This window comes from Equus quagga, chromosome 2 (genome assembly GCF_021613505.1).
Source record: "Equus quagga isolate Etosha38 chromosome 2, UCLA_HA_Equagga_1.0, whole genome shotgun sequence".
Classification (NCBI taxonomy): domain Eukaryota; kingdom Metazoa; phylum Chordata; class Mammalia; order Perissodactyla; family Equidae; genus Equus; species Equus quagga.
Genome location: NC_060268.1, coordinates 128,223,145 through 128,248,189, shown reverse-complemented (window position 1 = coordinate 128,248,189; position 25,045 = coordinate 128,223,145). Strand labels below are relative to the sequence as shown.

The 25,045-nt window shown below is 37.5% G+C and overlaps 1 protein-coding gene across 1 annotated transcript in view; it reads left to right on the top strand.

Moving 5' to 3' along the window:
- Positions 1-25,045, top strand: part of TET1 (tet methylcytosine dioxygenase 1) — a 126,572-nt gene that overhangs the window by 59,803 nt on the left and 41,724 nt on the right. Inside the window, exons 4-6 of the mRNA XM_046655000.1 lie at positions 11,298-13,635; positions 17,095-17,185; positions 17,716-17,809. Coding sequence (XP_046510956.1) covers positions 11,298-13,635; positions 17,095-17,185; positions 17,716-17,809 — 2,523 coding nt within the window. The remainder of the gene's footprint in view (positions 1-11,297; positions 13,636-17,094; positions 17,186-17,715; positions 17,810-25,045) is intronic.

Below are 25,045 nucleotides of genomic sequence, written 5' to 3'. Positions count from 1 at the left end.
TATTTTGGTAACACTGCATTTTACTTTAGCTATTGAACATTTAGCATTGAATTGACACTCATTAAGTGTAAAATATACACTGAATTGTGTAGACTTTATATAAAAACTCTGATAATTTTTTATACTAATTACATGTTGAAATAATATTTTTGATATGGTGGCTTAAATAGAAATATATTAAAATTTATTCCACCTGCTTCTTTCTACTTTGAAATATATATATACCTCCTAAAAAACCTTAAAATTATTTCGGTAGCCCACGTTGTATTTTCATTGGACAGTGCTCCCTGATAACTATATGAAGGTTTGGGAGTGCTGTGTACTAGAAGCCAATCCCAATTCTGAGGTTGATCTACTAAACGTATGAGATGAAAGATTAGGTCCTAAAATGTTTGTTGCCTGACAAGCATTAGAATGTGAACTCCATAAAAGCTGGTACCTTTTGTCTCCTGTTACCATGCCCAGAGCATGTCATGGGTACTCTATATAAATATTTGTTGAATGGTTGCACTGAGGCAAAACAGTAAGAACAGAGAACACAGGATGAATGGAAGGGGTTTTAAGTAGACAGACTCTGCTGAACTTGGTTGAATTTGGATCTTGAACTTTTGAGAAAACTCGTAAGTTATTAAGTGGGTTTGGGGGTTGAAGCAGGCTTGGAGGCGAGATAACTCATTAACTTTTAGACATGGTTGAGTTTTAATTGCCAATGATGATGTCCACTTGGTGGATGACTAAATTTGAAGATCAGGGGAGAGAGCTTGTCTTGGTGCGGGAGTCATCAGCAAATAAGTGTAGGCTGAAGGCAAGTGTGTGGATATATGGGGAGACTGGAGAGAAGGCAACGGGGACTTTGTCATTTATAAGTGGGCAGAGAAGCCAGCAAGGGAGACTGAAATGGTGGGCGGAGAATTGAAGGGAGGATCTTAAACAAGTGAGCAGTAGTATCAAAAGATTCTGGAAGTCCATTGAATTTGGCTATTGGCCTACATCGGTGAATCATGGGCAGTTTCAGTGAGGTGGTAGGAGTAGGAGCCTAATTATAATGGGTGGAAGAGTATGTAACAGACAGTGATTGCAGACAATTATTTGGACATTCTTGGCAAAATGGTGCAGTGAGATAGGGTGGGAGCTAAATACTTGTGGAAGGTTTCGTTTTCTTAAAATAGAAAAGACTTGAGTTTATTATAGCCTGTGGGGAAGGACCTAGAAGGGAAAGATTTACTGATCTTGAAACTTTGGCTCCAGAATGCTCTCTCATTTTTCTGTTAGGAATGTGTGCATATCATTACCAGCTAAGTGCTAAATAAATACTCAGTATTCTTGGAGCTTATGTTCTTAGAAAGCCTAGACAGAAATAGACATTATTTTTTTCTTCAAGGAGAAACATTGGAGGAACAAACTAGAGACTCAAGGCCACATGGGCAATATGGAAAGAACTTAAAGTTGAAACCTTTAGTGATGCCTTGAAGGATCATGAGTCAAGTAGATATCTGATGGCCTCCTGGATGGAGTTAGGTGACGCAAGGTCCTTGAATACTATCTTTGATCATGAGGGAGCATTCCAAGCAGGGTGACTTGACAGAGGTTTAGCCTCTAACCCTGGTGGAAAACAGGATTTGCCATAGGACAGATCTCCTGACATCTTAAGGAGCATTTAAGTGCCATTTAAAAAAAAGCAAGGGATTTGGAACCTACCTTCTATTATGAGCCTTGACTGTATGAGTGAGTATAAACTGCTTTTGTAAAGCTGGTGTGATTGAATCTTGTTTGATTGGATTAAATAACCTGCAATTTGTGTGTTCTTTTAATTTTTTTTTGTATTAATTTGGCAATTCATATTAGGGTATTATTTAATACCAATAAGTTTTCACTGAATCTTACTCTCCTAACTATATGAAACTGAAAATTTTGAGGAAAAAGCTAGGCAAAAAGGTAAACCATGTTAAGGTTATCCAGAAATAAGGAAGGTTATAGGCCGAGGAACATTTGGAGGGAAAAGACAGTGACCTCTGACCACGTCCTCAGAAACAAACTGGATTCTAATTTCACCCACTTTCCTTAATAACTTGGAGTGAACCCAGTGTGCACATACTGAATTTGGACATAAGTGATAATATTTCGAATATTACACTGCTATAACTCACAAACAGATGAATAAAAGTTGGCCAGTCGATTCAGAAAAATAATAATTCCGATAATCTAAGAAAAGAAATTACCATGGGAATTGTTTTTCTTTGAAGTTCTAAGCATCTATGGTAATCTTAGTTCAGTAAACACTGGTAAATATTGGTAACTGAAGGAATTCATTATAAATGTTAATCCTCACTTGCTGCTGAAATTATTACTCGTACAACAGTGTCTTGGCGTTAGACACGAGGACCTTGTTAGAGAGACCTCTGGTTTGAGTCCTGGCTCTGAGTATTGATCTGACTTTGGTTAGTTACTTAACCTTTCTGAACTTTCTCAGAGACTTCCTAATCAAAAGAATAGATATATTAATACACTTAGTAGGAAATTCAAATGAGATAATTCCTATAAAGTGCTCATGATGATGCCTGGCAAGTAATAAATGCTCAATACATAAATAACAGTATTAATAAATATTATTTGCTTAATTGTGGATATGAGACTGGAATTATCAGGTTTTTTTGTTTAAGGACATGTAGGAAAAACTACCTAATATGTATTTTTCCCTTAAACAGTCAGTTCATTTCCACACATATTAAGGTCCAACAATATATGTAAATACATTGTTTCCTTTCATCCTCACAATAAACCTGGGCCTGATTTATCCTAAGGAAACTGAATTCCAAGAGGCTTCACGGATCAAGGACTCCCTCTCGGCTGCATGGTTGGCAAGCAGTGGAGCTGGGAGAGTAGCCAGTTTGTCTGATTCCAGTAAAGCCCATATTCTTAAAACTATGTGAAACAAAGTACACAAAAAATAGAAAGAATAAAACACTGAACACTAGAGTTGGTTATTAACTTTATGCGTGGATAGGATTGTTCATGGAAAGTGTGAAGAATGAAAGTTAAGTGGGTTTTGCTTTAGAATCCTCTAAGGAGCAGGCTCAGGGGGATACACTTGCAGCTGAGGGACAGAGACCTGTGAGAGTGACCCTCTAGGGGAGACTTGATTTTCCAGTTTTGTTGAGAATTTCCTTGGAGGTCTACAAAGAGCAGGGTAAGTCTATGGTATTGAATTTGACGGTTAAGAACTCACTTACAACCTTGAGGGTAGCCACTTAAGATATTTGAGTGCGGAGGGATTTTGGTAGGATAGTTTGAGGCAGATTTGGGATCTGAAAGGTTTTTGGACTGGGAATAAATTCTGCTGGCTCACAGCTTCAGAAGAAGAGGTCAAGGACAAGGACACCTGTGACTAGGGAGGTTTAACTCTTAGGTCAGTCATGTTTTGTAGTATGCGTTTGGAACCAGGCTTCAATTTACCTGTATTTTGATTAAATAGAAGTTGTCCCTCCCTCCAGTTCCCCTCCTCCTTTTCCCCACCCTCAAGTGAAAGAATTTACTTTAAGATTCTAAGACCCTGTGGCCAAAGGAAGGTGGAGTTTTTGTTGGGGATAGTAGTAAAAAAAATTAGAATAGAAAAGTGATCTGGACCCGGTGGAGAGAATTGGGAAACTTCTGAAGTCTCTGCAATGGTTCCTGAAAGGCCCAGATGTGGAAGAGCCATCAAGCCTTACGGCATCAAGGTAGGGCAGGTGGGGGACAGTGCAGCCCCAGTCCCCTAGCCCCCGCCTCTGCTGTCTGACCCGGCCCTGCCTCAGTGGCCTCACTGGGTGGCTGTAGGCAAACTGCAGAAACAGAGATCAGAGGCAGAGCTCAAAGAATGTTAGGGCTACAGAGTTTGGTAGGGTAGGCGTTCTCTTTTTATGCCTAGAAAAGGAAGAAGAACTTAATGGCTGGAATTCTGGAGTAAACAATTTCACTGCTTTAGGAAAATAAGGTAGCTGATTTGCAGGGCCCCTTTGAAGCAGGATTTTTGTGTGTATGTGTGTTAAATGTTTATTGCAGAGTCTCCTTTGGTGGATCTTTGGTTTTGTTAGCAAGCACACGTGTGAGCATTGTGCGGTGGTGCCTGCGAGCAGGGGCTGATCTCCATGCTGCTTCTTAGGAAATGTGGGTGGTAAAATGCGGTATTGGGCACGATTGCATCATCTTAAAGTCAACATTAAGGGAGGCACCGGTAGTTCTCCCTGAATTTTTTCTCCAAACACTCCATTTTCAGGTTGACAGCATAGGTCCTGAGAGTGTCACTCCTGATTAGGTGTACTTTGTGGACCGCTCCTCGCGTTCTCCCTGTTAGTGTTTTACATTGCTTTTTCCTCCAAGGGGGTGAAAATTGGTTTGGGGGCGGGAGGAGACCTTAGATGTTACAATGGGGCCACAGTACATAACAGATACACAACTATATCTGTGGTATTAAAATTTCATGGTGAGGGCTATTAGGGAAAAACTGTTTAAAAAGACTCCTGGGGTAGGGGGTGAACAAACACTGAAGAGTGCGTTGAGAAACACTGATCTATCTGTAGTGAAGGTCATATTCTTGTTGGTCCATGTGTCTGAACAGGTTTCGAAAGGCTTTATTTTTCCTGTGTGATCAGAGCACCTGTTTCTTGACACAGGAAATCCAACATGTATGGAATGCAAGTGTGTATTGGGAGGGGCTACAATCAGATTCTGTCCAAGGGGCGTAGTTATTTCAGAATAAAATATCACTTTGCTCAATGTCATTTGAGCTCCTGCAAGAGTGGATGTAAGAATATCGTGAAGATTGGAATGTGGAGAAATGAGGAAATGGACGGGGCTTGGGAGCTGTTGGACCCAGATCTGATCTAAGGAGTTCAGCATTCTTGTTGGTTCAGAGTAGGTAGGAGCATGGCCCAGAGCAACCTATAGTCTTGGAATGACTTTACAGTGGAAGGCAAAGAACTAGGGGACTTTGAATCTCTTCCTGTCTTTTAAACGATACCCTTGGGCCCTTTTAGAGTAGTAGAGGAAGGGAGTGGGAAGAAGTTGGGGCTGGTGCAGGAGAACAGACTCAGGTGGACAGGTGACATGAGTTTAGTGTCCCCAGGTTGCGCATGTAACTTGAAGTTACATTCCAAATTTCTTGAAACACCTTACTTCCTTCAGAGTATCGGCTTCTCTTTAGAGATGATGTTAACAAATATTTTGGCATTCAAGATGGATGTTCTCTGTATACTATAGCTGAGCAGATTGAATGCCAAGAAAATCTTTATTAAAAAAGAAAAATTCATAATGTAGCTAGTGGAGCCTATTTCAAGCAGTAGTTTGGAGTAGTGCCCTCAGTGATCCGATGCAGTCAGCTCCTTCCAGCTCGCTGCTTGTGGACGTTTCTTCCCAAATCTTGTTCAGGTGGTCACATCAATAGTTTCCAATCCACCATGGTGGATGTATTTATACCACAAAAATTGGCCTACGCTACAAAACAGGGCTTCCTCCCTTTTACTGTCCAAGCTGATCGTTAAATGTTCATCAGCATACCACTGGGTGCGGTTTTTAGCAGACAAATATTGGCAGTTGTGGGTAACCTTCCTGAAATGTTTTAAACGAGTATCAACAAATGCATACATACTCTGTTCCCCTTCTCCTCATGCTCTCATTTGTTTGTAATTTGATACTATGTAAACTAGTCTGCATTTAGCTTTTCTCACTTACTGTTTCCTAGAAATCTTTCTGTTAGAGACCTTCATGAATTTTGGTTTAATTTGAAAGGAAATATATTAAAAATCAAAACAGTACTTAATCAAATCTAGGTCTAATAGTTCACAAGCCCCTTCTGTTTTCTCATTGTTAAGTGTTGCTCCTAACCTCTTCCTACTTGCCACTTGTATTACTTTCTTTTGTATTCTTCCAGAATTTCTTTATGCAAATATGAAAATATATATTATTTCCCCATACTTTTTATACAAAAAGAAATATTCCATATACAGATTCTATATCCTCTTTTTTTTTTAGACATAATATAACCTGAACATCTTTGCCTGTTAGCAATGGAATTTTTTTCATTCTTTTTTATAGCTCCTAGATGTTATGTAGATACCACAATCGAGTTAGTCTGCTTCAGATGGACGTTTGAGTATTTTCAGTTATTTCTTAAAATGTACAAAGCTGTTAAAACATATGTAATTATGTACAGGTATAACTAGGATAAATTCCCAAAAGTGAAATTGCTGTATCAAAGGATGTTTCATTTGTAATTTTGATAATTATTACCAAATTGCCCTCCAGAGGGGTGGCACCATTTTGCACTCCCGTCAGCATTATGTGAGAGTGTATATCCCCACAGGCTTCCCCAAGGGCCTAGGTGGTCAAACTTTTTGATGTTTGCTATTCTGATATATGAAAAATGTTATCTATGTCATTTTGGTTTGCATTTGTCTTAAAGTTGAATACCTTTTCTCAGTGTCTACCTCAACACTGTAGTAAGGATTAAATGAGTAATTGCAAGTAAGGAATGTATTATACAACTAACATTCTTTAAATTATAATGTATTATATTGAATTATATATGAATTATATTATAATGAAATTGTTAGTGCTCTCTCTTTGTGATAGATGGTGCTAATGACTTCAGTCATATTATCTCTGACCTGAAGTTCAGGCTAGGTGGCATCTCTTGGGTCACACGATTGCTAAGGATTGCTCTCTTTCCCTCCGTCTTAGTGTTCAAGATTAACCACTAATGGCAATTAGATTGGTTTCTTTTCAACACCTCTATTTAAAAACAATTAGTTTTGTACATTATTTAGATGTATCTTTTTAAAAATAAGATGATGTTGTATATTTTTAAAATTGCTTTTTCTCTAATCCATGCTGTTTCACTTTGTGCGTGTGTGTGTGACAGCTTTATTAAGATACAGTTCATGTACCATACAATTCATCTGTTTTGCTGATTGACTTTTGGCAAGGCCTGCACTTGTTTTTTTTTGCCCAGTAGTGGTAAATCTGTTTGCTCTGCCCCCTCTCAGTTTCACCAAGAGCAACAAGTAGCTGAACAAGAGTAACCATTAGCGGATGTGCATGTACATCCACACCCAATATTACATTTAGTAGAATGTGTTTGCAAGAGTTCAGGAGGCATTTCTGAGGTTACAGAACAGAAAAAAAATCTTACTATCCCCTGCTGAGATCTCATCCATTAAATTGTTTTCTTAAAGTCTAGATTTAGTACTTGGCAGTGTGTAGAGCATGTTTTTGTGTATTTATAGACTTGTGATACCTAGTGTTTTTAAAAAAGCCAGATGAGATATAACTGAATAATAAAGGTCAATTTTTAATCAAGCTCGTTAGTTAATGAGAATGTCTTATGCTTTTGACACATAAATCTTTAAAGGATCTCAAGATCTTCTCTGTAGAGGAATGTAGACATTGAGGTCCCAGTGTATCGGATATGCACACCTATAGAATTTAAAGCATCAAGTAAAAAAAAAAAAAGACTCCCGTTTTCCTCACTTCTATTTTCCGTTGGCAACTGCTATTCACATTTTGTGTTTATGCTACCAGCTTTTTGTGTGTGCTAAACAAATGCTTCTGTTTTATTTTTTTAGTATTTTTGGTTTTTTTTTTTTTTGAGGAAGATTAACCCTGTGCTAACATCTGCCGCCAATCCTCCTCTTTTTGCTGAGGAAGACTGGCCCTGAGCTAACATCCATGCCCATCTTCCTCTAGTTTATATGTGGGATGCCTACCACAGCATGGCGTGCCAAGCGGTGCCATGTCCGCACCAGGGATCCGAACTAGTGAACCCCGGGCCGCCGAAGGGAAATGTGTGCACTTAACCGCTGCACCTCTGGGCCGCCCGCTTCTGTGTTTTAAATGAAAAGGGATAACATCTCATCTACAGCTTATTTGGGTTAATGATAGATTATGGATATCTTGGCATACAATCACTCGATTGATACATAGAGTAATGGCTTCATGTTATTTCACAGTAAGCACATATGGGAGTTTAATTCATGCTTCTCTAGTATAAATGTTATGTTGTATTATAATTCACTTACATACATTTCTGCTTTTTTTATTTTTGCCATTTGGATGGATGAAAAAGTTACATTTATTTTCATTTGTTTGTCTTCTGGTAACAACTTTTGGTTTCCACTTAATTGATATTGCATATTCCTGTCCTTTCCTGACTATTCTATTGAGTCATTTTCCTTTTCTTTTCCTGTGGGAGTTCTTTACATTGAGTAGTAACTCTTTACATGTATTGCAAATATTTTCCCAGTCTATCATTTGACTTTTGAATTTATTTATGGCATTATTTCTTCTACCTTTTTGACAGCTACACATATCAAGAAATAAATACATTTTCTGTTGTGATTCGGTGACAGACACATACAAACGCATACATAGAAGATTTGCATGGTGAGGCCGACCTAGTGGTGCTGCGGTTAAGTTCTTGCTCTCCGCTTTGGCGGTCCGGAGTGTGTGGGCTCAGATCCCAGGCACAGACCTAGCATCGCTTATCAAACCATGCTGTGGCAGGCATCCCACATATAGAGTAGAGGAAGATGGGCACAGATGTTAGCTGAGGGCCAATCTTCCTCAAAAAAAGAAAAGAAAAGAAAAGAAAAGAAAAATTTACACAGTAATACTTATCTTTACTAAATGTAGTGTACTCTTATTTTTCTTTACTATTCCATTAAAAAAACCCACTTGTCACAAAGCACTAAACTGGTATTGGGACTCATGGATTATGATCAGCAATTTGAAAAGCACTATATTATGGTGTTTTTGCTTTTAAAATTGTTAATATTATATGTAATCAGAGAAGTCTATCTTGTCCTTTATGAGGCCTCACCTTTTACTTTTGCTTTGGAAGATTCCTACTTTCTAAATTTTCTTTTCTTTTCTTTTTTGTTTTTAAAGATTTTATTTTTTCCTTTTTTTTTCCTCCCCAAAGCCCCCCGGTACATAGTTGTATATTCTTTGTTGTGGGTCCTTCTAGTTGTGGCATGTGGGACGCTGCCTCAGCGTGGCTCGATGAGCAGTGCCATGTCCGCACCCAGGACCCGAACCAACAAAACACTGGGCTGCCTGCAGCGGAGTGCGAACTTAACCACTCAGCCATGGGGCCAGCCCCTCTAAATTTTCTTATTCTTACATCTTTTTTGTATTTAAATTATTAATATATCTAGAATTTTTGTTGCATGTTATGATCAAATTTCCCTCTTGTGTCATTAAGAAATTGATACTTTCTCCACTGCTTAGAAATGCCAACACTTTAATAATAAATTATTAAATATTCTTGAGTTTAGTCTAATTCATTTATTTACCCTGTATGTTAAAAAATTTTGCTTTTTAATATTACAATTTTTTTATACTATTGCTTTTTAAAAAATATTGGCTATTATTTCAGATTTGCTTTTTAAAAGTTATTGCTGAAATATAATGTACAGAAAAAACATATATACAATAATTGTATATTTTGATGAATTTTGACAAATTGAACATAAACTGTGTAACCTGTATCCTGATCAAGAAATTAGATATCGTTTATTTCGACTAAAATTGTTTAATTATACAGTTGGGTAATGTTTACATATTTTATATTCTGAATGTAACTATTGCCCTCCTGAACTCTGACTCACTTTTTTAGACAATACTCCTGATTTTTCTATGGAAAATTTTTGAGAAAATTCAACAACAGTTGTATCATCTTCATTCAGCAAGAAGTCTCCTAGTTTTTGGTATCTATGTTTCTCTCTCCTTGAGATGCTGACTAGAGCCTCTGGAGCCATGTTAAATATTAGTAGTACAGTATTATCTTTCTCTTTGCTCCTGACATCAGTGGAAATGCCCCTACTGTCTCAATTCCTGTGATAGAATTTTGGGTGAGCTGTTTCAAGGTTTTGAAAAATAGAGATTAGGGGCAGAATAGGGTGTGATTGCTTAAGGGGTACACAGTTTCTCTTAGGGGTGATGAAAATGTTCGGGACTTAGATAGAGGTGGTTGTTGCACACCATCGTGAGTATACTAAAAGCCACTGAATTGTACAATTTTAAATGGTAAAATGGTTAATTTTGTTTTATGGGAATTTCATCTCAAAAATTTTTGAAAAGATTCTATCATTCCCCGCTCACTAGAATGGGTAAAGTGAAAAGGCAGAAAATACTCACTGTTAATAAGAAGGTTAATAATAAGAACAATTGGAGCTCTAATAATTACGGGTGGGAGTGTATATTGATAATCACTTTAGAAAATTCTTTGGCCTGTCTACTAAAGCTGAAGGTATATATGGATACACACACTTCCTTTGACCCAGCACTTCCACTCCACCCAATGTGTTTATATGTTCACCAAAAGAGAACAGTTAATAGGTTATAGCAGTGTACTTGTAATAGCCAAAAACTAAAAATAACTCAAACGTCCATCTATAGTAAAATAGATAAATACATTGTAATATATTCAATCAATAGATTACAAGTATACTTAGCAACATGGATGAATCTCACAAATATAATTCTGAGAAAAGGAAGTGAGTTATGTAAAGTTTGCAAATAAGCAAAAGAAATCTATGATAGACGTCAAAGCAATGGTTACCGTTTGGTGAAGTGATCACTAAACAGGAGTTTCTTGGATAGGATCTGAGTACACAAGTGTTCATTTTGTGAAAATTCAACAAGCTAGATACTTATGATTTGTACGTTTTTCTGTGTTTATGTTCTACTTCAGTAGTTTGCATTACAATAATCGATATTGCCCATTGAATGGTACCATTGTAAAAATACTTGTAAAATTTATTTGTAAAAACAAATGAATATATCAGAATATTTACAGGCATGGGGCCGGCACAATGGTTAAATTCACACGTTCCCCTTTGGCAGCCCGAGGTTCACTGGTCCGGATCCTGGGTGCGGACATGGCACCGCTTAGCAAGCCATTCTGTGGCAGGCGTCCCACATAGAAAGTAGAGGAAGATAGGCATGGATGTTAGCTCAGGGCCAGTCTTGCTCAGCAAAAAGCGGAGGATTGGCAACAGATGTTAGCTCCGGGCTAATCTTCCTCAAAAAAAAAAAAAAAAAAAAAAATTAGCAGGCATGGGATTATGGTGGTTTCTACTTCTCTTTTTTGTTTTCTTCCTATACACTACTTATTGGTATTATATGACTTCTCTGAACATGTGAAAAGTAGAAGTATTTTTTCAGGGATTTCTTTATAGTTGCTGTTAAATTTTAAAGTTCCTAGAGCTCTTATTCAGCTATTTAAGTAGATAATATGAATACTTTCATTGTTTATTTTACAGGCAGATTTTGACAACAAACCAGTAAATGGCCCCAAGTCAGAATCCATGGAATACAGCAGATGTGGTCATGGGGAAGAACAAAGATTGGAGTTGAACCCACATCCCCTTGAAAATGTAACTAAAAATGAAGAAAGCATGACAGGTGTTGAAGTGGAGAAGTGGATGCAAAACAAGAAATCACATTTAACTGATCATGTAAAAGGAGAGTTTAAGGCAATTGTGACAGAAGCTGAAAAACTGAAAAACTCTGATGGTGACAGGAAAAAAGTCCTACTTACTGACCTCCTTGAACCTCAAAAATTGTTTGCACAAACTGTAAGAAATGGCATTAAAAATGTACACTATTTATCAACTGAAACAAATGTGTCTTTTAAAAAATTCAATATTGAAGAATTTGGCAAGGCATTTGAAAACAATTCCTATAAATTCCTGAAAGACACTGCAAATCATAACAATGCCATGAGCTCCATTGCTACTAGTGCGAGCTGTGATCATCTTAAAGGGAGAAGTAATGTTTTAGTCTTCCAGAAGCCTGGCTTTAACTGCAAGTCTTTTTCAGATTCTGCAAACTTCAACTTAAATAGTCATGCCAGTACAACTATCGGAAGTGAGCAACCAAAATCTCTAGAAAATATACCAAGTAAAGAACCAAAAGATGGATCTCCAGTTCAACCAAGTCTTCTATCCCTAATGAAAGACAGGAGATTAACTCTGGAACAAGTGGTAGCCATAGAAGCTCTGACTCAACTATCAGAAGCCCCTTCAGAAAATTCGTCACCATCAAAGTCAGAAAAGGATGAAGAAACAGAGCAGAGAACAGCTAGTTTGCTTAACAGTTGTAAAGCTATCCTCTATTCTGTAAGAAAAGACCTCCAAGATACAAACTTACAAGGGGAGCCACGAAGCCTTCATCATTGTCCATCTTTGGAAAAGCAAAGTTCATGCAACACAGTGGTGTTCAATGGCCAAAACATCATTTCAAAGTCACACAATAGCTTGTCTCCTAACCAAGCATCCACAAAGTCACCGGAATGTTCAAAAATCACAAATTCAATATCTCTTTTTATACCAAATTCAAATTCATCTAAAATTGACACCAATAAGAATGTTGCTCGTGATAAAATTACTCCTGACAATTGTTCCAAGAATTTGCATCAGTTGCCACCAACAAGTAATAAATTGGGGTATTGTAACCAGTCACTGGACAGCAGTAAAAAATTGGACTCAAAGGATGATCCATCATGTCAAGATACAGTTCACAGTAAAATAGAGGAAGATGTTGCAACACAGTTAACACAGCTTGCATCAATAATTAAATTCAATTATAGAAAACCAGAGGACAAAAAAGTTGAAAGTACACCAACAAGCCATGTTGCATATAATGTCCAGCATGTACAGCAAAAGTATAGTCAGGAGAAGGGCACAATACAACAGAAACCACCGTCCAGTATACAAAATAATCATGGCTTATCACTAACAAAGCAAAAGAACACAACCCAGAAAAAGACAAAATCTACCCCATCAAGAGATCGGCGGAAAAAGAAGCCTGCAGTTATAAGCTGTCAAGAAAATGACCAGAAAAAGCAGGAACAGTTGTCATATCAGTATAGCAAGTTACATGACATTTGGATAGCCTCTAAATTTCAAAGATTTGGTCAATTTGGTCCACATGATTTTCCTATTCTCTTGGGAAAAATTCCTCCCCTAACCAAAGTATGGAAACCACTGACCCAAACGAGTTCAGCATTAGAACACAAAAAATTATTTCCTCCACTTGCTCAGATAAAATTTGAGCGATATCCTGAATTAGCACAGGAAAAAATAATGAAGGTTGAACCATTGGATTCTCTCCCCACATCCCAGTTAAAAACAGAATCCAATGGGCAGGCGTTTACAGAAAAAGTTTATAATTCTCAGGTACAGCCAACAGTGAATGTCGATCAGAAAGCTCACCCTGTACTCCAGCCCTCCTCTCCAGCTAACCAGTGTGCTAATGCGATGGCTGGCGATGACCAAACACAGTTCCAGCAGGATGTTAAAGACCAACTGATACATCAGAGACTGCCAACATTGCCTGGTATCTCTCATGAGCCCCCATTACCGGACCCAGCACAAATTCTCAGGAATGTAAATGTGGTATGTTCAGGTGGAATTACAGTGGTTTCTACCAAAAGTGAAGAGGATGTCTGTTCATCTAGTGTTGGAGTATCAGAATTTTCCCCAGTAGACAGTGCACAGAAAAGTTTTAATGATTACGCCATGACCTTCTTTACTAATTCTACAAAAAACCTGGTGTCCACAACAAAAGATTCCGAATTGCCAACCTGCAACTGTCTTGGTAAGTGTCTGCGTGTGCATTTCTTCTTCATTTATTTGCATTAATTGCCTCAAGTCATGATCAAGTCAAGTTATGGTGTGTCTTATATATCTGGCATTTTTGCCCCATTCATATTTGAGCTTGCATTGAGTAAATAATTCTATACTCTTTTTTTCTGTGGGACTTGTATTGATTTTGCTCAGATAAATGGAAAGTTCAGGTCATAATTTGGAAATTTTCTCAATTGGGAAAGTTGCTGATTTCTCTCAGGGCCAAAAGTCTGTCAAGTTGTTTATTGTGCATATCATAAGAATGAGTTCCCTTAATACTTTATTACACTTTATTCTTCCTATATTCAAAAGAATGTCAACTTGTCAGCATTTTGTTTAAAAAAATTTTTTTTTCTTGTGAGGTATAGCATGCGTACAGAGAATGTAAGATATATGTACAACTTAACAAGTAACTAAAGGGATCGTATAATTGCTACCCCAGTGAAGAACTGCAATTGGTTTATTTTTTAGTCCTAGTGCTTCTATGCTCTGATATAAACGGTGTGCTCATACATGCAAAAATTCCTTAATCTTGGCCAGTTGAAGAATTTGCAAATTATTTGGAGTTTTAAGATATTGAATAAATATTGATTTCCTCTTTCAAAAAAAAAAACCCACTAGGTTTGTGCAAATAGCTGAGTCATGGACTCGTTTCTTACTCATGTATTTATGTATTTTGTGCTTAGGAGTCATTGAAAAAGAACATTCAGAAACTAACAATTAGAAGTTTTATAGTATGTCAAAAGCCCTGAGAAAATCTTGCTGGAGTAAAGATTCTCAGGCAGGCCTTATCTGAAACTTGCTCAATATTTGAAACATGTGGAAGTTTAATTTGAATCCTGTACTGATTAGTCACTGTCTGTGGTCAAATTTCACCTAAGTTCTCAAATATAAGAAGATATTTGTTTCTCTAATATAGCTGTGAAAAGTAGAGAGATTAAATAGATTGTGTCATTAAAGTCTGTGAAGCTTCTTGAAGCCCCATATTTCAGCTTTTATATAACTTAGGACAGGACAGAATTTGTGAAATAACCTGTTTTGACTCCAGATAAGTTTAGTTATTAAAACAGTCTTACTTAAAATATGGCCCCAAATCACAAAGACTCCAGATTTACGTTGAGCAAAGGCAATCCTTTTACTAAAAGCAGGTGATTCTTCCAGAATGGGCAGTTTAAGGATTGTTCAGAAGGATGAAGTATATTCTGATTTTTTTAACCACAGTAGAAAAATTAGTGAAATATAGCAATGACTTAGTTCTTGATTATCCAAAGTACATTTGATATTCTGAAATGAATTCTTCCATTTCTCCACTCACCATTCAACACACAATTTTGACAGCCAACCATGTGCCAGGCACAAGGATGGGCTTTTCTGAGAAGGATCTCACATCTGGAAAGGGTGACAATGCTGTCTGAATGGGGTTGAATTGGGAGAATGAGAGGTTCTTGGGCCCCAGACAGAAGAGTATAATAATGATAATGTCTCCTATTCCAGATCTTTTACTGCAAACCTGATACTCTGCCATGCTCTTGACTTGCTATATTCACAACAAGCCTACAAAGGGGAGGCTTATTATCCCTATTTTACAACTGGGGAAACTGAGTCACAGAAGTACACAGCTAGTAAGTGACTAAACTGGAATTCAGAGACTGGGAGACCTAACATCAGAGCCTATGTTTATAACTTCCATCCTCTGTTGCTTTAAACATCTTAAGTAAAAAAGGGACAGTATTTTTCTGAATGTCATTACAAGTGGAAAAAATATCTCTAATTAAAAATACCATTAAAATGTATGCACCTGAGCTAGCCTAATTTCCCTGCGTGCGTAGTTTCAAGGGGATGACGGTCTAGTTTTAAGACCCTTTCTTTGTACATACTAACTAGTCACAGCATAGGAGTTGAGACAGTCATGCTGTCAAAGTTTATTGAATATCTGCAGTGGACCTGGAGCTCCTTTATACACTGTCACTTACGTGTTTTCCTATGATCATTACGTGTGAGGTTATTGTACTCATTGTGTAGAAGTGAGAACATAAAGAAGAGAAACAAAAAAGCAGATTCACTCAGAAATCATCCCAAGTGGGAGCATCATATCTAAGGGTAAAGGATTTCCACGGAGGTTATTATGTTCTAGCAAAAGAAGAGTAATTAACTTCTAGATCAGGGTTCCTCAAATTTAGCACTATTGGCATTTTAGGTGGAATAATTGTTGTAGGGGGATTGTCTTATGCATTGTAGGCTGTTTAGTGGCATCCCTGGCCTCTACCCACTAGATATCAGTAACACACACACACACACACACACACACACACACACACACGTCTGCCTAGTTGTTACAACCAAAAATGTTGCCAAATGTCCCCTCAGGAATAATTGCCCCTGGTTAAGAACCACTGCTCTCGATGATCAAAAATAAGTTAAAATATGTCTTGCTTAAGAAGCCACAGAAGTAATCCTGTGTTATATTTGATGTCCAATCATAATACTTAAATAATGACCTTTTGGTGTAAGATATACAATGGCCAGAAATGCATTCCCCAGTGATTCCAGTTAGACATGATTCTAATAGGCCAAGTTAAAAATACTGTTTTCTAAGAAATATGGAATTCACACTCAAAAAATTCAAATGGTACAGAAATATGATGCAAACCTCTTCTTACAGTCCTCTTCTCTAAATTTAAACCTCTGTTACAGTTTTTCTATATGAATTGACATTATTGCTGATTGTAATTTTCTTTCCAATTTACAAAGTTTAGGTCTTTTAAAACATACTATTTTTGCAACTTGCTTTTTTAACTTAATGAGTGAAATCTTAGATTCTTCCCAGTGTTTGTAAATATCATTGTTTTTATACCTTTATTGTATTCCACTATATAAACATCCCCTAATTAAACTTACTACTTCTTGGCAGATATTAAGGGTGTTTCTCTCTCTCTTTTTTCTTTTGATATTACAAATAAATGTAACAAGGAACATTTTTCTGTGTATTTGCATTATAAATACGTAATTGTGCGAGTGTATAGTAGAATAAATTCTTAGCAGTGCAATTGCTGGGCTCAATTTTTATACGATTCTGAGGCCAAGCTTTTAAGATGTATTGCTCTTGGATAAATTCTAATTTTGCACCTCAATTATTATGGTTTTTTTTTAAAGCAGGAGATAGGAGAATAAATATGACCCACATCTTAAAATATCTTTTTCCTCCTCTGATTCTTAGAGGAAGAATGAATTAGTTAGGATCAGAAAGAAAGGAACAAATTAAATTCCAGGGCCTATTGTCCTAGACTTTAATCATTAAAGCTTACCAAAACATTGTCAAGATTCATTGTTCTGAATTGAAAAAAAAAAATCAAATTATTAAAAATAGCTCCTCCTTGCCCCTCTGCAATTCTGTAAGGCTTTGGGTCTAATAATCTTATTCCTTCCACAGATCGAGTTATACAAAAAGACAAAGGCCCATATTATACACACCTTGGGGCAGGACCAAGTGTTGCTGCTGTCAGGGAAATCATGGAGAATAGGTGAGGAGATGTGCTTCCCTGTTAAATCATTCATGATTGCGGATCTGACTCAATGCAGAGAATGGTCTCTGGAACAAACATGAGATGGATGGCCTTCAGGAGTATGAGTTGGATGTTTCTTAGGGCCCAGGAAAAGCTTAGTGTCCTGGTGGCCCTGCTGAGTCACCCATCCCGTGAGCCATTGGGCACTCAACAAGACACAAAGTAAGGCTGTCTTTGTTAAATTCAGAAATACTTACTTTAATATTGTTGTATGTAGTAGAATAGTTCGAATTATCTTTGTCAACACCGCATTCACATTCCTTTTGCTTGTTTTGGAGCCAGGCCATTTTTTTAACAGTGATCTTAAAGATAAGTAAACAGAACTGGATAACAAATAAAAATAACTGCCACGCAAAATAAATTTTTAACAAAAGTAAATTATGAGGAGTATTTGATTTTTGTACTTCTATAAATCTATGTCATATGCACATTAAGATGTTAAAAGTGTATGTTGCAATTATTTTCCATTCACTGTGTTTTGTACTCAGGTATGGTCAAAAAGGAAACGCAGTAAGGATAGAAATAGTAGTGTATACTGGAAAAGAAGGAAAGAGCTCTCATGGGTGTCCAATTGCTAAGTGGGTAAGTATTTCGTATTTATACATTTTTCAAAAGGGATTTATTCTACCTATAAAATAAATAAATTTTTTTTCCCATGAAAATGTGAACTAAAAAAATACCCACTGTTATTATCCCAGGGGAATAATAAGGAAGCTATCTGTCTTAGCCTGGGCTTTCTATGTTAAATGAACAAAAGGGTATAGCCCTTTCCAGTTGTTACCCAGTCATCTTCTTCGTCTCCCCAAGGTCACCACTTTTACCAGTTTCTTGGGTACTTTTAGAGATCATTCGATACATTTTATAGTTAGATAGCATAAATAAATGGTACTAACATACAGCTTTGATATCTTACTTTTATCAGTTACTGTATTTTGAAGTTCTTTCTAATTTAGTATGCGTAGGTCTGGCTTAATGAGGATCAAGTAATATTGAAAGCAAAACCAAATTTTTTACCACATATTCCCAAAATTGTTCCTGTAACTACTTTGAATTTTCTAAAAATGCAGAGGTATAAGAAGAGAGAACTGGATTTGGCTTCCTCAGGAAGTTCTCAACTGAAAAACAGATTAATAGCCAAATGTATATTTTCACTAGGATATTCACACCCACAGTTTATTTGGAATTCTTGAGATCCCTGTGATATTATTTATTAATAATTATGATGGTCATAATAATAATAAAATAATAAGAATAACAATTGCCTTCTGTTATATATCAAGCACTATGTTAAGAACTTGACATACATTGGCTCATAAATCCTCACAGAAGGACTCTATTATGATTCTGGAAAAGGTAAAAGTCATTATTTTCATACCCCTTTCCAAGAAATTAAAAGCATTAAATGCAAAATGGAGATAGGGCTTGAACACAGGTACTCCTAAAGTAAGACAATTGCCAGACCCTTGGCTACTGTAGTAGACTAGATGTCTTGGTTACTTTTCCACCTATCTCCTTTTGCCCTACATTTATAGAACATGATTTTAATGGCTGAAGCGCCAACAACCATCTGGAGCCACAAATTGACTTGATAGTGGAAGATGTGTACTAGGTTGGTGGGAAGAAAGATAGGAACCTGAGTCCTGATTATTCCAATGGAGTTGTCATGCCAACCCAGGTCTTATATCTGGATCTCTTTTTTTTATTTTTTTATTTTTTAGATTGAGAGGGAGAGCTGAAGGGTAGGGAAGGATCACAATCTGGGTTTTTTTGTTTGGTTTTGGTTTTGCTGAGGAAGACTCCCCCTGAGCTAACATCTGTTGCCGATCTTCCTCTTTTGGTGTGTGAGCCTCTGCCACAGCATGGCTGCTGATGAGTGGTATAGGTCCACACCTGGGAACTGAACCCAGGCCGCCACAGCAGAGTGTGCCAAACTTGACCACTAGGTCACCAAGGCTGGCCCAGATCTGGATTTTTTTAACATGAGAGACAATTCTTTTTTTATTTGTTTAAAACCTATTACTGGGGTTTTCTGTTATGTGTAGTAGAATCAAGTCCCAACTAAGATACCTGTCTTCACTTTTTTACAATGTGGGTGAATTTGGGATGGAAAAAAAACTATTTCAGAATGAGAAAGGTAAGTGAAGGAACTCATGCTTATTGAGGAACTTTCCAGTGCCAGGCCCTGGGCTGCATCCTGAGGATACAAACATGGATTACAATCGCCAATCATTTCATTTTGTGAATGGGAAGAAACAGGCCCAGAGTCACATTAGCCATCTCAGACACATTTGAGACTAGGCTTCCTGGCTACGGTTCACTTCGTCCTCTAGTAACGTTAACGTTTGCTGGGGTCACCTTGCCTCCCAAGAACTAAAGAAAACTTCCTAAAATGCTCCCATAGACCTCTAAAACTTTCCCTAAAATTTCTATTGTGTGAATTATTGGGGCAGTTGGGGCATGGTGGTTGTGAACTGTTGTTTTGTCGCTTCCTGGATCACCTTCTTGTCCTGCTATGCGCTGATTTTCACACTGCCAACTCAGCTGTGAAAGTTGCATACTTTCCTCCATTGCCGCAAAACACTCACTTGTACAACTCAATCTCCATGTGTAAGAGTTTTGGTGAAGATACGTTTTAAACAGTAGCCAGAGTGATCTTTATATTTATATTAATATTTTATTTACTCTTTTGAAAAAGTAATAGTTGATTCAAAACTTTTTCAAGTAGGAAATTATATAAGGACCACCCATTTTTCTATTAGATTATTAGTCTTCTATTGATCTTGTAGGAGCTCCTTTAGAAAATTGACCATTTGTGATAAAAGTTGCAAATATATTTCCTCAGTTTGTCATTATTTGTGATGTTCATATTTTTTAAATGAAATTTTAAATTTCTTAAAAAATTGAAAATATGGAAAATGTCTTCATCTTTTCTTTTATGGCTTTAGTGTATTGTATCTTAATTAGAAAAATATTTACAGCTTCACCTTATAAGTAATTTTCCCATTTTTCTTTTGGTGGCATTTTAATGATTTCATTTTTCCTGAGTTTGACCATTTTGTGTGTAAAATCTTAGTGACAACATATTTCTCCAGATGATGACCAAGTGATCCAATACCACTTACTTAATTGTTCATCTTTTCCCTACTGATTTATGTTAGTTCATACTAGTAGATTTTCTAATCTGTTATGTCAGTGTTACATCTCTCCTCTATCAGCATCAAATTACTCTATTTAGGTTTTATAATATGTTTTAATATCTGATAGAGCTAATTCCTCCTCCTTTTAGTTTTTCAGAAATTTCCTGACTACTCTTGCCTTGTTTATGTTTCCATATGAGTTTATGATCACCTTATCTAATTGAAGAATAAGGTCCTGTTGGTATTTTTATTGGAATCATATTACACAGAGAATTTGGAGAATTTATGTATTTTTGATGTTAGTCTTCCTATCCTGCTTTCTATACCTTTCTGTTTGCTAAGACTTCTTTTGTCCCACAGGGGTGCTTAAAATTTTCTTCCCATGGAGTTTACATGTTTCTTGTTTTCCAGTATAGTTTTCTTGTATATATCAGATGTACAGTCATGTAATCTGTAGTGACGAATTCATATTCTCTTTTCCAAATTTTATGCTATTAATTCCTTCCTTTCATTTACTACAGTTGGTCTAACAGACAAACCCCAATTTTATACTGCTTTCAGTATGGCCACCTTATCTTGTTTCTCTTTAGTGAGAACCTTCCAGGGTTTTCTCATTATGAATGGGTCATCAGGGAAGGCCTCTCTGGAAAGGGAACATTTAGGCTAACAACAGGGTGACCAAAAGGAGCCGAGTATGCCAAGAATAGCCCCAAGAATGCAGGGAAGAGCCTTCCTAAGCAGAGAAAACAGCAAGTACAAAGTTCAAGGAAGAGAGTATATACTTTAATGATCTAAGAGGAGTTCAGGGGCCGACCCTGTGGCACAACAGTTAAGTTCGCATGTTCCGCTTCTCGGCGGCCCGGGGTTCACCGGTTTGGATCCCGGGTGGGGACATGGCACCACTTGGCAAGCCATGCTGTGGTAGGCGGCCCACATATAAAGTAGAGGAAGATGGGCACGGAAATTCACTCAGGGCCAGTCTTCCTCAGCAAAAAAGAGGAGGACTGGCAGTTAGCTGAGGGCTAATCTTCCTCAAAAGAAAACATAGAGGAGTCCAGTGAAGTTGAGTAAGTAGAGGGTGGAACCGTGTAAAAAGGTAGGCAGAAACCAGAGCGTGTGTGTCTTTGTAGGCCATGGTGAGGAGTTTGGGTTTACTCCATGAACAACATGAAGCCTTTGAAGTATTTTAATTAGGGATGTGTTATCTATCTTGTTTATGTTTTATAAAGAGCATTCTGAGGAATTAAATGATAAAATCTGTATTAGTTACCTGTTGTTACTTAAAAAGTTACTCCAAAATTTAGTAGCTTTGAAAAACAAGCATTTATTATCTCATAGAGTTTTCGTGGGTCTGGAATCTGACAGTTGCTTCGTAGGGTGCTTCTGGAAGAGGGTCTCTCATGAGGTTGCAGTCATCTGAAGACTTGACTGGGAACAGTAGGGTGGGGCTGGAGGGTCCACTTCGCAGGGCATATGTAGGAGGTTTTAGTTCCTCCATGGCTGTTTGCTGGAGGCCTCGCTTCCTTGTCATAGGAATTCTTAAGTGTTTTCTCATGTCATGGTACGTTGGTTTCCCCCAGAGTGAGTCAATCAAAAGAAAACCAGGAGGAAGCTACAATGTCTTTTATGATATATTAACCTTGGAAGTTGCTACAAGTGAGCCCTATTCATTGTAGGAGGGGGCATGAACATGGCCGCTGGCTTCCCTAGAGTGGGTGATCCAAAAAAGAGCAAGGTAGCTGGGTTAAATGGTGGGATTTTTGATAATTCTTCCTTCCTGCCTTTCAAACTTTCCCTCACGTAATAATAATAATTACACTGATAAAATTTTGGTATATACTTCTATTTTTTTATGAAGACAAATATGAAGTCTGCAACTTAAGGATTTCAGTAGCAACTTTCTGTTAAAGTCCTATTATTGGTTTGTCTTCTTTAAGTGTTCTTAGATACAGAGAAGAGTAGTTAACATTTTCCATGAAGCAGCTGTAGCAAAATTACTTTTTTATTTTCCCTTTTGCAATATTTCTTTCAGAATAAATAGAACATTTCAATATATAGTGATATATAGCTGACATTTTTCACAAATACACAAACAATCCAGAGATAAGGAATGAAATAAAGCACAGTTGCTAAGCAACTTAACAAAAATTTTGATATCTACTAATGACGATTAAGAAGTGTAATCTAGGGGCCGGACCCCTGGGCTGAGTGGTTAAGTTCACACTCTGTGCTTCGGCCGCCCAGGGTTTTGCCGGTTTGGATCCTGGGCGCGGACATGGCACCGCTCGTCAGGCCACACTGAGGTGGCATCCCACATGTCACAACCAGAGACACTCATAACTGGAATCTACAGCTATGTACTGGGGAGCTTTGGGGAGAAGAATTAAAAAAAAAAAGAAAGTGTAATCTCAATAACAAAACCAAGAATTGATTCTTTATATCTGTAAAAAAGATATCAGTCTCATAAATGATTATATATATTTAAAAAATCATGCTAAAGTTTATTCTTGCAAACTTTCCAAGTTACCTTATTTAAAATAGTAATGTTGTTCATTAGTGCCTGGAGCAATGCCCAGCATATAGTCAGCACTCAATAAATTTTTCTTGAGTGAATGCACATGGAGCTTAAATAAGACTATTTTAGAATAGTGAATATTTTGAGTTTGAACTGGTGGCTTCCAAAAGTATTGCTGTGGTATTCATTGTTCGCTCTTTTCTCGGACATGGGAAACTTTGAGTATTAGAACTAATAGTCTGCTAAAGTTGTCCAACCCAAACTTGAACTTTCGATAGAGATTAAATGAAGAGTGAAAGGATTAGGTCTGTCTATAGTCTACATAGTTTTTAGGACCTCACAAGCAGATTATTTTGAATGACACTAGGGCAATTAAGTCTTATATATGGATGCTTTATGCAGGAATGAAGTAAAAGAAGGGCGGGGGAGGAAATGGAGACCATTCATTTTAACCAAGGAATCTAATAAACATTCAGCCAGTGGAGTGCATTGCTCCAAATTTACTTTTCATCTTGCATGGTGAAAATTTGTCATGTATTGAATATTAAACATAAATCTAGATCAAACATTGTGTGATTTTATGTACATTTTTTCTCTCTGTGTTGCAGTCTTATGTTTGTTAATAGTGGTTGAATTCTATCCTATTTTCATTGTGCTGCACTGGCCTCCTTTTCTTGAACGAGAAGTTTATTGCTGCTGTTTTTAATGGTCACACACAAAAAAGCTTAACAGCAAATTCTGACTGGGCAGCACCACTTTCTGAGCCGTTCTATTATTGTCTTGAAATGTTTCTTGGCCAGGTGGTCATTAGCACCCCGCCCCCATAATTGTTAGCCTTTGGCAGGTGTTTCTGACTCTTCTCTGCTGTCACTTTGGATCCTGTCAGGGACTGGTTGTCTTGTTCTTCTGTCAATTTTGGTGGAAAGGGGGATGGAGTTTCTCAGATGCGCTAGGCTCTAGAAACCCCCTATACGACTGCCCTCCCCGCGCCCCATTATGTCTTTGGCGTGATGGTGGGAGGAGGGAGAAGGATTTAAACAACAGGCTGCGGAGGGGCTGGCCTGGTGACATAGTGGTTAAGTTCATGTGCTCTGCTTCAGCGGCTGGGGTTGGCATTTTCAGATCCTGGGCATGGACCTACACACCGTTCATCAAGCCGTGCTTTGGCTGCATCCCACATACAAAACAGAGGGAGATTGGCACAGATATTAGCTCAGTGACAATCTTCCTCAAGCACAATGAGGAAGATTGGCAACAGATGTTACTTCAGGGCCAGTCTTCCTCACTAGAAAAAGAGAAAAACCAGGTTGCCTGGATAGCTCCAGTGCCTGACCAATTCATACCAGACACCAGTTCCTGGGTTCCTCTCTGTAGGACAGTTTATTAATCAGTAGGATAGGTGTGGCAGTGAATAGATACAAGTGAATGTTTTATTGCCTCCTATGGTCTGATGTGACCAGAATTTTGGAATGAGGTGTCAACTAAGCTGAAGTATCCAAAAGTTTTCAAACCATCTCGCCTGGATTTATATAATCTTCAAAAACTTTACTTTTTTGGTTCCTTTGTTCCACAGTTCTGCCTAATATTTGCCTTGGTTGTCTTTGGGCTGTGTCCTAGTGCTGGTTATTTCTGTGCCTAAGTTAGGCACCTCTTGTATATTACCATGTCCGCCTACTAATGGGAGTGGGTGGGGCCCTGGGCAGCTTGACTGGTGTCTGCAGTATCTTGCTAATGTGAGAAACCATTCTATGCTTCAGGGATCAAAATTAGTTTTTGTTCGTTTATGCACTTAAAGAGTTCATTTTTTACGGGAATTTTTTATTCAACTATAATATACACAAAGAAAAGTAGGCAAGTCATAAGTGGACAGCCCAGTGAGGTCTTAGAAAGTGAACACACCCATGTAACCACCACCCAGATCAAAAAATAAATTCTTACCAACACTCCAGAACATCCCCCGCCACTTATGTACCAAGTCTTTACCTCCCTCCAAAGGTTGAAATTCGTTTTGTTATAATACATAGGTAGCTTTAAATGATCTTAATCGATGGGTGACTTTTTTTTTTGGTTGGCCACCATCATTTTCTGTTGAAAATTTAACTCTGCTTTGTCTCTCCCATGATGATTGATAAACTCAAAAGTAATCTCTCTTTGGTTATATGCCGC